The 17,508-nt window shown below is 41.0% G+C and overlaps 2 protein-coding genes across 2 annotated transcripts; one reads left to right on the top strand and one right to left on the bottom strand.

The window, feature by feature from the left end:
- The first annotated feature begins 244 nt into the window (after window positions 1–244).
- yrdc (yrdC N(6)-threonylcarbamoyltransferase domain containing) lies at window positions 245–5,114 on the top strand. The gene is made up of 6 exons (XM_003450509.5): window positions 245–510; window positions 2,505–2,700; window positions 3,388–3,502; window positions 3,595–3,714; window positions 3,975–4,105; window positions 4,681–5,114. The coding sequence occupies exons 1-6, from the start codon at window positions 339–341 to the stop codon at window positions 4,748–4,750; spliced, it is 804 nt and encodes a 267-aa protein (XP_003450557.1). The 5' UTR covers window positions 245–338; the 3' UTR covers window positions 4,751–5,114.
- Window positions 5,004–17,325, bottom strand: LOC100692816 (glycoprotein endo-alpha-1,2-mannosidase-like protein). Its single transcript, XM_003450507.5, has 4 exons — window positions 16,777–17,325; window positions 15,397–15,506; window positions 8,221–8,297; window positions 5,004–7,850 (listed from the first exon to the last, which is right to left on the bottom strand). Exons 1-4 carry the CDS (start codon window positions 17,285–17,287, stop codon window positions 7,214–7,216), a joined length of 1,335 nt encoding a protein of 444 aa, XP_003450555.1. The 5' UTR covers window positions 17,288–17,325; the 3' UTR covers window positions 5,004–7,213.
- Between the last annotated feature and the right edge of the window lie 183 nt (window positions 17,326–17,508).

The raw sequence follows: 17,508 nt of genomic DNA, 5'->3' as shown, positions 1-17,508 counted from the left end.
ATTTATTTTTGATATAATGAAAACCAGGCTCATAATTTTTATTTATTTGCAAAGGGTAAAACAATGAGCTAAAGAATGCAGTTGGCATTCGGTTTAGCAAGATAGATAGAGAGATATCTCTTTAGAAATGCTATAAGTATATCTGAAGTGTGAAATTATATTCGTTTTTATGGCTGTCATTGGTATTAGTCTGCATTTTTCCGTGCCGCTGGCCCTTTAAGTAAATTGGTGTCGTCATGTTTTGGGGGGCGTAACCCGGAAGAATTCTATCATCTGGTCCCACGACAACACGTTGCTCGTGTGAGACAGGCTAGTCCTTCGGATGAACGCTTGATTTTATGAAGCTGGTTTGTAGTATTGCTCCTGTATTAGTAAATATATCTAGAGGAGTTCACGGTTCAGTCGCAGCTCGTCGGATCAGAGCAGAGATGTGTAAAGAGCTCAAGACTAAAGTGTTACGTCTGTTACCGCCGACCTCCAACGGACCGACAGTCCATCGGGACGAAACAGGTAAATGTGTCTAACATTCAAAGTGGACGTAGGTCTCGCTTAGTGAAGCAGGGTGTGTTTGTAAACAGCCATTCACCTGCTTGTAAACAGGTGAAACGCTCTGATTGGCGCTAAGCAACGTAAATACTGCACCATGTTGCATCAGATTCCTGGTTTTCCTGTTATGTGTGACTCACAGCTAACCCGATGTGATTTTAACATCTAAAACTAAGCTCCAGTTAAGTCACAGTAGAGTGAGCACTGCCAGTTAGGATGAACTGCTTACTTTGTATCTATACAGCTTTTTGCCCAAACTAGAAATTAGTGGCAGAAATCCAAAATAAATTCAAAGTTGTACACCTAATTCTTGTTGTTTTAGTCATTATGTATGCTGTATTCCACCGTAGAAAAAGGAAAACAAACGTTAAAGAAATTATTAAAAGCCCCAAACTACCATAACGTTCATGCCTCTGTCCTGTGTGAAAACCTCAGGTCCTCATCTGGCCCTATCCAAATGGATTTAAATTACTTATCCTGCCTCTTGGGATACTTGGGTTGAACTTCAGCAGATCCTGTTGACAATCACTGCTTTAACAGGTTTAACAGTTAAACAGGTGTAGAATGAAATGTACAACATATGATCACCTAAGATGGCGAGTGTATGTTGACAGGTGTTCCTAATGTTTTGAAACTGCTTCTACAAAGATCTGAGAAAGAATGGGTCTCTGAGCAGCTCAGTGAGTTCCAGCGTGCTACCATGATAGGAAGCCACCTGTGCAGCAAGTTGTCACATTGCCTCGCTACTAAATATTCCACAGTCAGCTGTGAGTGGTATTATAACCACTCAGCCATGAAGTGTGATTTTACCACTTCATGGCTGATGAAGTGTGATCACGGTGCAGACTCAGCGGATGCTGAGATGTATAGTGTGGAAAGCTTGCCAACTTTCTGCAGAGTCTGTTTCTATGGACCTCCAAAACTTCACGTGGCCTTCAGGTTAGCTCAAAAGCAGTGTGTAGAGAACTTCATGGAATAGGTTTCCATGACTGAGTGGCTTACATCACCAAGTGCAATGCAAAGCAATACACTGGTGTAAAGCACGCTGCCACTTGACCCTTGAGCAGTGGAGACGTGTTCTCTGGAGTGATGAATCACATTTTTACATCTGGCAATCAGTTGCCAGGAGAACAGAACTTGCATTGTGCCAAGTGTAGCATTTGGTGAAGGGGGGAATTATGATGTCGGGTTGTTATTCAGAAGTTGGGCTTGGCCCCTTTGTTCCACTGAAAGGAACTCCTAATGCTTCAGCACACCAAAACAATTTAGACAATTTCATGCTCTTAACTTTGTGGGAATAGTTTGGGGATGGCCCCTTACTGTTCCAACATGACTGCACACCGGTGCGCAAAGCAAGGTCCATAAAGACATGGATGGGCGAGTTTGGTGTGAAAAAACTTGACTGGCCTGCACAGAGTCCTGACATCAACCCGACAGACACCTTTGGGTTGAATTAGAGCAGAGACTGCGAGTCCAACATCAGTGTTTGACCTCATGCATGCACTTCTGGATGAATCTGGATGGTTAAATATAGTATATAGTGTGATTAGGTAAGATTGCATCTGGAAAGGTGTTACATCACCTGTTCAGTCGTGTGAGTATGATTTCATCAGGTTGCTTACCTATTAACACTTCAGTTGTGTACTTTTTGGGTTTGTTTGGGGTTTTTTTTAGCTACTTCAGGCGTGTACTTTTTGGTAGTCAACAAACACATTACGCTATACATTTTTCTTCCTGTTTTATCACTCCCCTTAATGCATTTACATTGCATTCACGATAGCTGATGAGCCTAAATTTGTACCTATACATTAAGGAAAATGAAAGCAATGAAGCTGGGGGAACATGTTTAGAGTAGAGTTTTTCATTTAGATGCCCCAACCTCCTCACACCATCCATTCATACCATTGTGTCCTTCTGTGGATGACGTCTCATTAACACCCCTTGTTTTTGAACTGCAGATGGTGCTGAAATCCTGAGTTACACAGTAAAGGCTCTGAAAGAGGGTCACATTGTTGCGGTGCCCACAGATACCATCTATGGCCTGGCATGTCTGGCCCAAAACTCCGACGCCGTCAGAAAAACGTATGACACAAAAGGACGAAATGGACAGAAGCCGCTGGCCATCTGTGTAGGGGAAATTCAGGATATCTATAAGTAAGTGTGCTTTTATTTCACTTCAATCAGGGCACATGTTGTGTAACTGCTTCATTGTAAGTGCAGTCCTGTTTTTCTAAGCCAACTATTTTGCACAAACATATTACTCATTTCCAGAAGAGTCACACATGCATGAGGCACAGATACCATCTCCACTCAAATAACACATTTTACATTTTGAGTGACAGGCACACCTGCTGTCAAAGGACACCTCGGTAATTATTATTCGCGACTTCATTCTGTGACTGTATGTTCTATCGCTGTGCAGGCATGTCGCAGTTCTTTGAGATTTGTTAAAGCTTTGTGGGAATTAATGTGAAACAAATTAAATCAGAGAATAGTGGATATTCCCAAAAAATATTCTGGCCTGAAAAACAATTATTTTATTATCAAATAGTTATTTTGGCTATCAGTCGTTTGCTTCATTAAAATTCAGAAAATGTTGAAATGGCCCAAAGCAATTTTTCCACAATGCAAATTGGTGTCGTGACATCATGAGTTCAAAACTTCATCGCAAAAGACAAAACAGGATCAGAGCAGAGAATCATTTTCCCAGAAATACAAATCAAATAAAACACAGCTGCTTTTTTTGCAGTGATGCAGTCATTAATGGTCATTTATGTTGTTTTCTTTATAGTTTTTTGGGCTAGAGTAAACACCAGTATGGTAATGTGATGTCATGTGCAGGTACTGCAAGGTGAAGGTGAAAAAAGAGCTGTTAGGTGACCTGCTCCCCGGTCCTGTCACCCTGGTGTTTGAAAGGTCTGAAGAACTGAACACAGACCTGAACCCCTTTACCTCAGTGAGTTTGCTTCTTTTTAATTGAATAGTGCTGAAAATAAATTGTTTGGTCCTAAGTGTGAATTGTTGTTTACACATCCATGTCTTCCTCAGCTTGTAGGTGTACGTATCCCAGATCATCCCTTTATGAGGCAACTTTGTCAGATGTGCGGGGAACCACTCGCACTCACAAGTGCCAACATCAGCTCACAGACCAGCACAGTGGAAGTACATGTAAGTACTAAGAGTTGAGTAAAGTGAATTCACTGTGATGGACAAGAAATCAAACTCACTTCATTCATCTTTTTTCCCCATTGTGATACTTTGTTTGAACTTCAGCAGGTTGTCTTTACCTGTTTAAATAATTGACTTGGTGCCATATGATTGGCTGATTAATTATTTGTATTATTGAGCAGTTGAACAGGTGTACTGAACATAGCGGTCAGTGAGTGTATGTGTGTAGCCCTAAATGCTGCTGGGTTTATCCTCTGAAGGAGTTCCAGGAGCTCTGGCCCAAACTAGCTGTGGTTGTGGATGGTGGACCGATAGGAGACCAGAGCCGCCTCGGATCAACAGTAGTCGACCTGTCAGTACTCGGCAAATACAGGATCATCAGACCAGGCTGGTAAGTTCATCCCTTGTTTCAATAGTTTCTCTCCAAGTGAGATAAAACTAACTGTTGTAACTGAATGTTTAAACGTATAATTTAAACTCCTTCAGAGTACTTCAGACACATTTTTCCACTGACAAAAAATGGACTGGGAAAAAACATTTTCAAACCAGAATTGAGCAAAAGTAAACTCTGAGTCTGATGTATTAAAATATCCAAAGTAAGCAGTCATATGTTGCTCAAGTGACCTCAATTAGAGGTGGAAGTTATTCATATGACTTAAGTTTAATGTTATATCACCAGTTTATTCCATAGCTTGAAGAAGGGGAACGCATGCATCCGAACTGACTCACTGTTGCTTTGAAATATCCACGTTTCCAGCCTCTTCCAGTGTTACAGGGAGAGGCTGGATATCAGGCCCACAAACGAGTGATTAAAAAAAAACATATTTAGAGTCAGTCTGTCGCATCGTGTTAACACTCTTCTTTCTCAGTCTGACCCTAACACCCCCTCTGCCCCCAAACCACCCATGTTTCCTCTGAAGTAGACTTGGTACATTAAACAAGAAATGACTTTAATTTTAATTTCAGTGCCCTTTCTTCTACGGTTGATGTGCTCAAGCACAAATATGGACTGTCAGAGCACTCGGGGGAAGAATGACCTTTGAACTCTCCACACTCCAAAAATCACGCACAACCAGCTCTGACCCGGGGCTACTTGGGAGGAGATGAATCCGTGAATCAGCCTTTGCCGGGGAAGACTGTATCTCAGGAGGACTGAAACTGCTGATGGACGATTTTGTTCCAGTGGCAGCTTCAAAGTCTTGGGTATCTTTTTCTTATGTCTTAGATGAGCATATTTTGTTTGTGTTTCTGTCATGACATTATTTGGGAGTTTAAGCTTTTAACTATCATTTATACAGAAATAGGTCAGCTGTATAGTAAGTAATGTGGTCATGGGAGAAAGAATGGTTTGAGCCAGCCTTTTCGCAACATGATCAGAGCTGTAGTAAGCACTTATTTAATGGTCTGATTGAATGTGTGTGATAAAATAAATCAACTTTTTATTTAAGGGGGATGTAAACTGTTTTTTGTGGGTTTTTTGTTTGTTTGTTTGTTTTTTAATCCTGTCATTTATTTTTTTCCTGTCAGCGTGAAGATTGCACTTCAATTGTTAGCATCAACACTTACAGTAAATCCTGTTTTACATTGTAGACTACTAATACTGGAACATTTGAGTTGTTTCGTTGGCACATGGATATAATTTGTAAAATTCCTCTCATTTGAATGTTAATAACTGGAGTACATGATTAAATCTTCAGTGTCTGATTGGACCTTGATTAACAGATGGTGCAACATTGGCAAATCCACAATAAAATTATATTTTTTTCCCAGTCTCACAGTTTTATCCATGCACAAGAAGCTATCAGAGATTTATTTCTGTCTTTATCCACTGGTGTCTGGATTTTCACTCAAAACAGCTTCTTAATGGAGGGTGAAATCAATAGAGCAATGTTAAGTGTTTAAAAAGGAGCAGAAACCACTTACAAACTGGCACCCTGGACAGGGAAATCAACTTAGGATCATTCAGAGAACCCACTTTTATTCTCAAAAATGCCGGTCTCTGCGAAACCTTTCATTTTAAAAGCTATCAGAATCTTAATCAAGTCCATACAGAGTGTGCCCCAGGGTGCCCCAGTCAGTGGGCAGGTTTATATTCATTAATGCGTTCAATCACTTTGAGCCGTAGCCTTTCATGTCCTGACTTCTTGCTTCAGTGGAGAAAAAAAAAAAACAGGGTCCCATATGCTTACAGTGAAGTCTTTTCATATAGGAATTACTCAATCTTCAATTGTATTTGGGTAGATAGTGGGTCTGTGGTGTAGTACTTGACACGTTATATGGGAAAGATCCCCAGCTTGAGACTAGGAGGAGACACAATCCCAGCCTCGGGGACTCACAAGCTTGTGCTGATGAATGGGAGGGTTGTGTTAATAGTAGTACCTAGGGTAAAATCTGTGCCAGAGGCCTCAGGAAATAAAGGAGCGGTTGAAATTACCCGATTTTATTTGGGTAGATCAGAAATTAGTATTCTTGGTTGGTTAGTTTGTTGCTGAAGGATGGCAAGAGTAAAAGAGTTTGAGGTGGTAGTGAGACCTGTTGTGATATATGGTTTAGAGACAGTGGCAGTAATGAAAGGTTTTACTGAGAAGAATGGACAGAATTAGAAATGAGGATATCAGGGTGACTCTCAATTTGGAGGCAAGGTTAGAGAGGCGATGGTGGATGCACTGGACAAAGGATGCTGAAGATAGATGCTTTCAGGCAGGAGGACATGCAGATGGTTGGCGTGAGGAAGATGCTAGAGATCGAGTGAAATGGATGCAGGTGATCTGCTGTGAGAAACTGTCATTTTCTGTGCTTTTACAAGTTGAGCTAACATGCTATAATGTTTCAAATTTACCTTTACAAATGATCAGAAAGAACAAGGAGGGGGGGTTTCAGTTTTTTCTCTCTTTATGCAAAGCCGTCTTTCCTGCCTGTAGCTTTCGCGTTACTGATTTTAAGCTCACAACAAAAAGCTCCAAATATTAAAGGATTTCCAAAAATCATAAAAAATACTTTTTTGTTTGTTTATTTCATAAGAATATGTTTGTTAGAGATGTGTGACAGTGACAAGTTGTAAAACACCACATGATCACCATTTTAAAAAGCTCTCTGAACCTGGGTAAAGGGTCATATTGTATGTTATGGATAAATGAAAACTACAGTGTCTTCAGTTCTATTATTTCACTATATAAAGGGGCATGAGTTGGGGGCTTACTGTATTTAGAAATACAATAAATTATCAGGCAGACATTTCAACATACCAATTGTGTAGGGGAAGAGATTAGAGACAGACCCACAGAGCATTTTTAAGTCTGGGTTTTTGATACACTTCATGTCCTATCTTTGAATTTGCACACACATCTATAGGACCTCTCGCATCCGCAATGTTTAAAAAAGGTAACAGCATGTCCTTCTGCACTCAAAGCTATATCAATCAATCGCTCTCTCGCCTCCTCTGTCATGTGTGCACACACTTCCACTACGGCGTGCCGTTTCAAGTCAGTTTGATGAAAGCTCACATGAGCCACTGCTCCTTTTCTTTATTGAACTGCTCGGCCCAGCGGCGGGTCAACTCCAGGTAGTGATCAGGTCCATGTGGCTGATAGTCCAAGTAAACCCGCGTCACAGTTTTTTTTGGCACAGCCCTTTCTATCTGCGTCCCCTCGTGCCATTCATTAAAAGATGTTATGGTGACAATCTCTGGGCGCACGTTGAGTGCCGCCTGCAGGGCTGTCTCGTAGTAACGTCCGTTCACCCTGTTGCGTGTGTTGTGGTTGTTCCATGGCCGAATGCTGGTGTCAATATAACCAGGCCCCACGCTGGGGATAAAAAGGAGGTTGTTCCCATCGCAGAAAGCTTTGATGGCTTTCCAGTTCTGGTGAGAAGAGCCAAAGGAGAAGCCGTTGGAGGCAAAGTAAGTGTACATGCCATCGAAGCCGCCTGCCAGGATGTCATGTTTGTGACGCTCCTCCACAATCAGGGCTATAAAGACGGAGTCGTAAGCTGACCCGCGCACGCTGTGGGAGCCGGTGGGAGTCAAAAATTCAGACCAGGACTCGGGTGGAGTTAGGTAGGAGTCGTAGATGTAAAACAGAGGAAGACTCTTCCCTGTGCTGGTAGTGAACTTGTAGAAGGCTCCATGGTCGCCATACCTTTAAAATAATATAATACAGAACATTTAATTACACAACGATAAACCCTACCACTGAGACAAAGTATAAAAATATTGTATACCATTTCTTGCTTAAACTGAATATCTTTTCAAGGTTTGGGACTTCTGAGTTAGTAAATCTCTGAAAGGTCCTCTTTTTCAGAGCAACCCCACATGTAAAAGTTAAAAGTTAAAATGGCTTTTGCTTGAAGAACTCATCCATAAGTCATGAAACTGGCTTTATATAAGCCGAAATGCACCCTAAAAGTATTTCAGTGTTGTAACTGCTGTTTTTCTTGCTATGCATGCAATCTTAATGGCTTTCTATTTGAGTTGACTCAGTGATGAAGCGCAGCCAGACATGCACCCACCTGTCAATGATGTACTTGATGTTGTCGTGCACGCTCTGATCGTTTCGTCCTCTGTATGGTTGGATGTGGAATGCAACCTGGGAGATGATAAAGCAATATGCATGTTCATTTTCATTCATTATACAACTACATTATTAATTTATGTATCATTCAAGGTCAGCATTTACAGACGACCTCGAGAAGTATTGACTAAAAGTCAGCCGTTCCCAGGGGGGGATTCCTCATAGAAAGTTGACGAGAGTGACAGTAACTTCTCCTGGCTTGTAATCAATCAAAGTCTGACATGTTTCTAAGACAAAAATAGTTCAATAAGGCCTCAGTCATACAAGAGTAAACATAGGACCACAACCTCCATGCAACCAGGGAAAGGTGTTTGGCGAATCATTGGATTGATTTTTTTTGCTATCTAGTTCAAAGTAGTTGGAGAGACGAACCATTAAGTGTTTTCAGAGAGAAACATGCGTAAAACCTGAACTTACACTGTATTATTTTGTTACTTGCTTCTTATTTTTCCATCCATCCATGCATCCATTCATTCTCTTATCTTCATCAGGGTATGATAATACTGCTCTTGGTAAAATGCTTGTCGTTATTGAAAAGAACTAGCTGTGCCTGTTTGCTTATAACTGTATAAGCAATAAATTTTCCACATTTCAATGTGACCCAGTCTGTGGCTGACAGTGTTGCGTTTAATGCATGGATTCCATGTCTGGCTCCAGTACACCACTACAGGTCAAGTGTGGATAGCAACATATTTGCAGCAGACAACAATTAGAGCTTTATCATCATTAATCACAGTATTATCTCAAAGAGATTGTTGCTGTTTTATCCCCATTTTATCACTGTTTTGATGCACCAACATGGGTTTGAAGATGGTGACTGAGCAGTCTCAGACCTGGTCCCTATCTTTGAGGTAACCATATTAAAAACAAAGAGATCACAATTTGATTGGGCACGGTTGCAATAATGTTGGTCACACCGCAATTCCCAACCACTGTTTTTGTAGTCAGATGGTATCACAGCTCATCAGACCTCTGAGCCCCTTTTCAGGAAAATGAGTCTCACTGTTATAATTCAGCAAAACATGTTAGTCATGCACCATTTTGACCTTGTGCAGCCCCAAAGCAATGCGTGGCATCAGGAGTCTGGTGTCTTTACCCTTGTACCTTATTACAGACTCACTGCAGTTTTCTAAAAACCCTTTAATAAGGCTATAACACTAAGAGGGCTCACCAACACAAATGTTACCCACTTACACGGACATCAAAGCACCATGTTTCCTCTCTGCTCCGTGTTCATGACAAAATCTGCTACACTATAACTGTTTTTCAGCCTGAGTGGTCTGCCTCTGGAGACTATTGTAACACTCACAGTTAATGCCTCTGTTAGAAATGGCTGTTTACAGTTCATGAACAAACGTAGCAGAGGAACAAGGGATCTGAAGTGACATGTACACAAAAAGTGCTTAAGTTGTATATTTTAAGGTGCGCCTGGAGAATTCAGTGACTTTGAATAATGCACGATCAAAGAGAAACACCACTTTTCCAGCACTGGACACTCGAGAGGAACAATGTGAAAGGAAAATGTCCTTTTTGAGAAGATGGAAGCATCTAAAGCAGGGGTAGGGAACGTTAGTCCTCGAGAGTCGGTGTCCTGCAGGTTTTAGATATCACCCTGGGTCACCACACCTGAATCAAATGATTAGTTCATTACCAAACCTCTGGAGAACTTCAAGACATGTTGAGGAGCTAATTTAGCCATTTAAATCAGCTGTGTTGGATCAAGGACACATCTAAAACCTGCAGGACACCGCCTCTCGAGGCCTGGATTTCCTTACCCCTGATCTAAAGGGATGTAGGCTGCCATTGAGTAAGCTAAACAAAGATGCCTTAGCCCACTTTACATGATCCAAGTCTTATCTTTGTTAAAAATTCAGTGCTTGCAAAGCTCCACTAAAATATCATGGCAGTTCACCTACTTGTTATTGGAAATAGATGTATTTTGTAGTTTTTCTATAAGATCCATATTGTCATTATGGAGTTAAGTATAGAGTACTAACGAATTAATGGTTATGTGTCCTTCTGGACGGTCAGGATGGATCCAAATAACTGGATTACTTCTGCTACTAATAATGATACTGAGTGCTTTTATGTACAAAAAAAATGTCAATTTTAACGGTGCAAGAGGCACTTTGTTTTGCAAAAGAGTAATTTGAAAAGAGATTGAGGAAGGAAGGTCTCGGGCATATGAGTGAATCATATTCTAAAATCAATATTTATGTAGCTAACTCTCTGGCAGTAACAGTGAGAGAAAATGACGGAGACAATAAGATAGTACAGTAAGATAAAGCCACAAATAAAAATCTATGAGATATTGCAGATCGTGAAGCTGCATGATTATAACATGATAATAACAGAGGAAAATAGATACTACATCAGAGCGCAGGCCACTAGAAAACTCATTTTCCCCAACGCGCTGGCTGATTACATTGTGGTAATTTAGAAGTAAATGAGACAGAGTCAACGCATTTTAATACCTCATAAACATTGACAGTGCAGTCTGGAACAGCCCCGGTGTGATTTGTGCTGAGCAGAGTGAATTTAGTGCCATGTCATGCAGAAAGCGCAAAGGGAAGGATGAGCACCAACACAAAAATATAGGTTCAGACCTTTATGACAATTAGATCAATTTAATATCACTTTCATTCTACAGTGAGTGAAGTCGGTGGATATACACCGAGGTTGTACAGGTTTCATGTAAGAAAAAATGTAGCTACTGAGTGCATGAGGAAATAAGGAAGTGTGGCTGATGCCATCATAGGGCACCCATGGGCCATATTCCCCTGTGTAGCTTCATGGCCTACTTAGGAGATAGAACTTTTGCACCCCCTCAGGGTGCAGATTGTTCACAGGCTCAAACTGAGTCATGGGACCCATGATGCACATATCCCCTCTGCTCTTTTTCTCCTACATCCAGTTTCCAATAACCCCCCTACCCTGTCCCCACCAAGCCGCCCCCACCCTCCCCTGGGCAGAAGGACTATTTCAGCTCCACTTCAAGCTGAGGTCAAGCAGCAGCACTGCTGTGGAGGCTCCATGTGATGTGCTCTCCAACATGAGCCGTGTGTGGGTGCTACTGAGATGCTATTCAACTTATATAATAAAAAGTACATTGCTTTCTTTTGCAGCATTACCCGAAGAGGGGTCAATGTGTTTTTAGCAATGTGGCGTGGGATCGCTACCAGGATGGAAGCTGGATTTGTTTTTAGTGAGCCTGCTCTTCTCCAGTTTCCATTCACCTTCAGTCTAACTTGTAAATGTGCAATTAGGTCAAATGTTGTATGCAATTCACTGTATTCCTCTTATCTAAACCCCCATCTATCACTTTGGGTTCATATAAATGCGTTATCAGCTCGGCATTACATCCTGCTGTCATAGAGACAGACTCACAAGGGGGACCAAAACCATGTCACTGGTCATTTGTAGCATTTCCCTTTACTTTAATAAGCCTTCAATGTTTTTTATTTTTATTATTAATTTTACTCTGTGTTTAAATGTCTGTATGCAAACACTTCTTTGCATAGTTTTGCTATAATTTCTTAATTTTAAAATGTATGTGGCATATTATTTTTCAGGCAAAAATGGTTCCAGCTTCTCTGATTTTATATTTTGTTTTTTCTTTGCTACTGGATATTTAAGGGTTATGAGTAAGTGTCCCCTAATGAGTTAGTCTGTCCATGAAAATCTTGGAAAGTTAATTTCATATTCATCAGTTACGAGTGCCAGACTCCTCCTAAGTTTGGAGGATTGTTGCTGCAACATGCAAGACAGCACAGGTCAAGAAAGGACAAAGATGGAAACAAGGTACGCACAGACAGGTATCATAAATACTGATAGCTCATAGCTTCTGGAGGTTCCTCCCTTTGTGATATTTTTTGTCTTTTTTTATGAATGTATTTTTCTGATATCATACAGTAGACTATCCAAGGCTGTGAGGACTCAAAACAAAACTGCTCATTCACTCATGCATTTCTCAGATAAGCAAACAGCCACTTTATGTGAGCTTCTTGAATCCTGATCTGATACATTTTTGGCTGCTGCCTCTGCCTTCTGTGGGACCATCCATCCTCCTCACTTGGGCTTCCCTCCCACCTTTTGTCCCACCTTTCAGTGGAAAAGAGCACAGAAATGATTTAAGGTTGTTTTTCATCAGAGTTCCAAATTATCAGAGCCAAAGTTCTTTACCTTGTCAGCATTTTCCTAAAAATTATGCAAGAGGAAGCAATCCAAAGATGAATGTAGCTCTGTGCAGACATAACAGTTCAGGAAAACCAAGGAGAATTGGAAGAGGATGCTTGGAAAGACTCCGCTCAACTCTGAATAATTTCATTCCAGCGCTTTCTGGAGACTGCTCTGATTGTGACCTTCTGCGCGTTTTCATTAAACACAAGGATAAGCAGCAATAAGATACTCCGATATGCAGTTTGAAGAAAGCATGTCACAGTCTGTTTTTCCACATGCGCTTTTATGAAAATGCCATGCTTGCTGGGCCGATGATGACAATATAGCATGGCATTAAATTCTGTCTATTAGCTTCTCTACTGACAGCATTATGTGTAAAACCTCATCAACTCAGCCATGCATGTCTAATCCCTGCATTCTTGTCTTGCCCTTGTAGAGATGCATTATTTCTTTGCCTTCAACCAAAAAGAAAAAACTCCCCAATATGATATTAAATCTGACAGGCTAGCCTGACAACTCTTCTGCCTCTCATCGGAGTTGTTTATAGTGAGAATGAGGCCAGTTTGTGGCCACATCTCTGCTGAAATCAAATTAACGTTATGTGCACAACAGAATGCAAACACCAGCATGGTAATGACTTGTGTTGCAATAATGATTTGTAATTAACCTCGGTGACAACTTTTGCAAATTGTAAATACAACTTGTGAATAATGATTTTTGGTCTTGTGCATTTAAAGGTAAATATACTTCAAGAGGCTCATGGAAATATTATTACCTGTGTACATATTTGTCATTTTTAAACTGCAAAATTTTTTTATTATAAAGACATTCGATTATAAATTACATATATTAAAAAAGAGAAACAAAATTTAGAGGCTGATATTAAAAAATGTTTGGTATTTTTGTATAGAAAATTATTAAGATGATTAAATCAATAAAACAGATATACAAATGCAGTGGTGTATTATTAATGGCACCTGCTTTAACATAGGAAAAGTCCTCAGATCTTGGCCCTTAAGTCATTGTTATTCTTCACATAAGAGCATACAGACCTGAGAACTTTCTTAATTTTATTTCTAGTTCCTTATTCCGATCCACAGTGCTGATGAAAATCCCGTACTGCTAGCACCTCACTCTCGTTCCCCTTCATTGTCTTTCTTCACCCAATCCCTCCATCCGTATTCGGTAAGCATCTGACATGAATCATATCTGATCACAAGCAAACACTGCCTGTAAAACTTTGATAAGCCTTCAATACAGTGCAGCAGGGGCACCAACACAGACTCAGCTATGTCCGCTGTCATTTTCCAACCTAATTGGCAATTGGTCATGTGGTTTTACCCACATTCTGCACCACCTCCCACGGCTCTCTACCCCACTAATGTGTTCAAGAGTTCATTCAACAACTGATCCAGCGGCAACAGCAGCAGCTCTTTGACACATTTTATGCTTTAATGCCAGAGACGAAGTCACTGCAGCTGCAAGTATTCCGACTCAAATCCCGAGTAGCAGAGAGTAGCTTTACAGGATGCAGCACAGCAAGTTGAGAAGGCCTTAGCACCCACAAATTCCACATATAACACTGGTTTGAGATTACTATCCTAAGCAGTGTTAAGCTCTTCATATAACTCTGTGAAAGACCAGTAATCCTTCTTTTGGTCCCGTGTCACTGAGGTTTTAGAAACGGTAGTCGACAGAAATTCTCATTTTTTTCAAATGTGAGCCTCAACTTTGGCTCTTGCAACAGCTCAAAATAAAAATAACAAAATAAAAAATAGCTGAGTTACTTTAGGTCTATTTTGCTCATAGAAATCATCAATTGTAAAGACTTCTCTTTCGAACCCACAAAAGCCAACACAACGAGCCACTATGAAAGACCGTAAGCAAGCCTGCACATATTAACGACTGTCTACGTAGCACTTAATGTCATGTAGATAATTTTTGGTGTTTAATCCACACTGCAGAGTGAAACTCCACAGACACAATTCAATATGGCTCATTGTTCTCAGTGGAGTACCTCAGGGATCTGAGTTTGGTCCTCTTTGAATCAAAGAGGACCAATTATTTATGCAAATAATTCAAGTGTCTGTGAAGGTTAACACCTATTCTGCCATATACACTTTGCAACCATCAGCTCCACTATCTAAGTGTAAATCATAGATATGAGGAATTCTTAAGATTAGATAACTTTGGACATTGTTACAGCTGTTAGGAATTAGGAGAAGCCTAGCTGCTGCCATCTGGCCTAGATTCTTTATCATGGTGATTTGCTGTACATTAATCCATGAGCACGGTATCCATGCATGTTGGGCAGTGGCTACTGTTGTGTAGTAGTACTAAATTGGCACTATGCTTTCCTTTTGAGAGGCAGTCTGTTGGTAACTGAATATATTTTTTCCAATCATAACAAACTGGCGCAAATTACGGACATATTTTTTTTTTTGTTATAGTCTTTATCCAACCACAAAAATGCCCTGTTCAGGTTAAAAATCTCCTCTGTAAGTGATTTGGTCAAATGAAATCTCTAGAGATGCATCTCCTGTATTTCTTAAAGGACATGCAGAATAGCTGCTGAGTGACAGAAATGACAAAGTCACTGATGTGTTTTCCAGGAAGTTAGAGTCCTAAAGTTAAAATGAATTTCATAAATGTAATTTTTCCAACAGAGTTCAAAACCACTGTAAACTCTGTTATATTTCTATATGATCTGAGCTTACTTTAGTTATACTTTGGCAGTATTGTTATATAGTGTGCTATCTGATTTCCTTTTCATTGTTCTGTCTTTTAGAGTTTCAATAAAAGTCAATGAAGAGGAAAGAGGAAAAAAGTTAATGTTTAAAATAGATGATTCATCTAAAAAACATCTCTCTCTCTCTCACACACACACACACACACACACACACACACACACATAAAATGTGCTGACACTGCTTACCTTGAGGTTGTGTCTATATGCTGCATCCAGTACAGCTGGTACCAAATCCTCAGCAGGTTCCCCGTTGTCATCAGCTACTCCAGGAGGATACCAGGACAGGACCAGAACACCTAGAGGGAGATAAGCACTTGATCAAAGATACGAATTAACACTTTAGAGCACCATCACCTTCTGATGGGAACATAATTACAAAATGTATATGAAGCTCTAACAATATTATTGTATGGATTGCTGAAAAGATGCATGGATTTCAAGCTAACTGTGTTTATGTGAAGTTATTGTTGTCTTGTAGTAATGTTGCTTTCTCTGCGATTATCCTTTAGTGTCTCTTTGTGGTTCACAGCAATATAGTACATCCGCTGATCTGTGGAGGACAGTTAATTTTTTTAATGAATATGTACTTGTCATCTTAGGACTATTTATTATGCCTTGTTTTAGTGGCAACAGTTTGAGTGTGTGACAGCTCATAAATTCATAAACTCACGCTGGCTGAAAAATGGTTTTCTATCAGCCACAGCAGTGCCTGGCAAGAGGTAGGAACTGGCACACTGTATATGCACTCACAACTAATTTATTAAACTCATGTCCACTTGCTGTGGAGCTGTGGAGACTATTAGATTACAATAGCCAAACATGTCTTTGTGTATCAAGAAGCCGGCTACTACTATTCATTTTAGTGGCAGGAAATCAGTCACCAAGTCAAGCAGATCTATTTACAGTTGAGTATGAGGTCTCTAATTAAATGGATGGTTTTAACTAAGCAACTTTGAGCTGGACCTCCCATGATTCCCAGGTTTCAGGGTTAGATGGCCTTCATCACTCAAGCTGGTGTACAGTAACCTACTGCACCGCAGGACAGACACATCAGGGCCTATCATGTGTTGGCTGCTGATGGCTGACACACTGCGCTGTTACTTGACACCAGGGAACAAACTTGTACTGAATTTAAGGGAGCCATACAAGTCTTTGATGAGACTGCAACACAACTATTATCAGTTCATGACATTTAAAAGAGATAAAGGTACTTGCAGAGATACTTTGGGGCTTGGTGATGCTTTAATACTAAAGTAGTATAAGGTTCGGTTTTAATATAGATAGCTAAACATCTTTAAAAACATTAGTTTGCTTCTGATGTACACCTAATGAAGGATGAAAGCGCAGCAGCAGATATTTGAGGACCAAGCGTGTGGGGAGCTGTCCAGTATATGTGTGGTGCTGAAAAATGTGTCGAGCCCCTTCAGCAAAAAGGAGGCAGCTTTGTGCTTACAGAAGCCACATTTCTGTAAAGCTGCTGACCACAAATAACAACACTCAGCTCTTTTTTTGTGCGTCTCTCCGAGAATTTCAGGGTGCCGGTTTGCATTTTTTTTTTTACAGTACCTGCTGCTGATGCTCCGATCTGCTCCATGTGGGACTCCAACACATCCGGATCCCGAGAGCTGTACGGATTGAGTTCGGGGTAGAAACTGGAGCCGATATCCTCGGGCGGCATGTGTTTCCCTCTCGGGTAGCTGGATGCGATCTTAGGGTCCCAGTGCGGGACTAGGATGTGATCCCAGTGAATGTATTTACCGTCCATATGTGGGTTGCCGTACCACATATAGTAGAAAATATGAACATCATAAAATATGGTCCCCTCGGGGCCGGTGTTAGACAACACGGCTTTGGCGTTGCTGCCCGGCGGACGGGCTTGACCCGGGGAAGCGGTCCCATCACTGGACACTGAGCGCCGGTCCATCTTTCCTCCGATCATCGGCAGGAGCTCCAAGCCCGGAGCCAAGTCCGAGAAGCCGTCACTGGGCTTCAGGGTCCTCAGTCCCATCATGGTCCCAAAGATGAACAGCGTGAAAAGAAACAGAGCTATGCACGCTTTCCTCCTCAGTCGTGCCATGGTTGGCTAGAGTGGCAGGAGCTGCATACGGCGCGGACGGAACCAAGAGCGCAAATTAAACCTGCGTCCTGCTTCTGCGGCCAGATGGAGTTCACCTCACAACCTACGAGCTACTCTCCGAAGTGTTTCTCGTCGCATCGGCTAAAGGACGAGTCTACATGATTGCACTCAAACCAGAGAGGACTATCCGACGTATCTGATTAAGGAATTTTTAACTTTCT

The sequence above is a fragment of the Oreochromis niloticus genome, linkage group LG11, assembly GCF_001858045.2.
Source record: "Oreochromis niloticus isolate F11D_XX linkage group LG11, O_niloticus_UMD_NMBU, whole genome shotgun sequence".
In the NCBI taxonomy this organism is placed as follows: Eukaryota; Metazoa; Chordata; class Actinopteri; order Cichliformes; family Cichlidae; genus Oreochromis; species Oreochromis niloticus.
The sequence above is the reverse complement of the archived record's forward strand: the minus strand, read 5'-3'. Positions and strand labels throughout refer to the sequence as shown.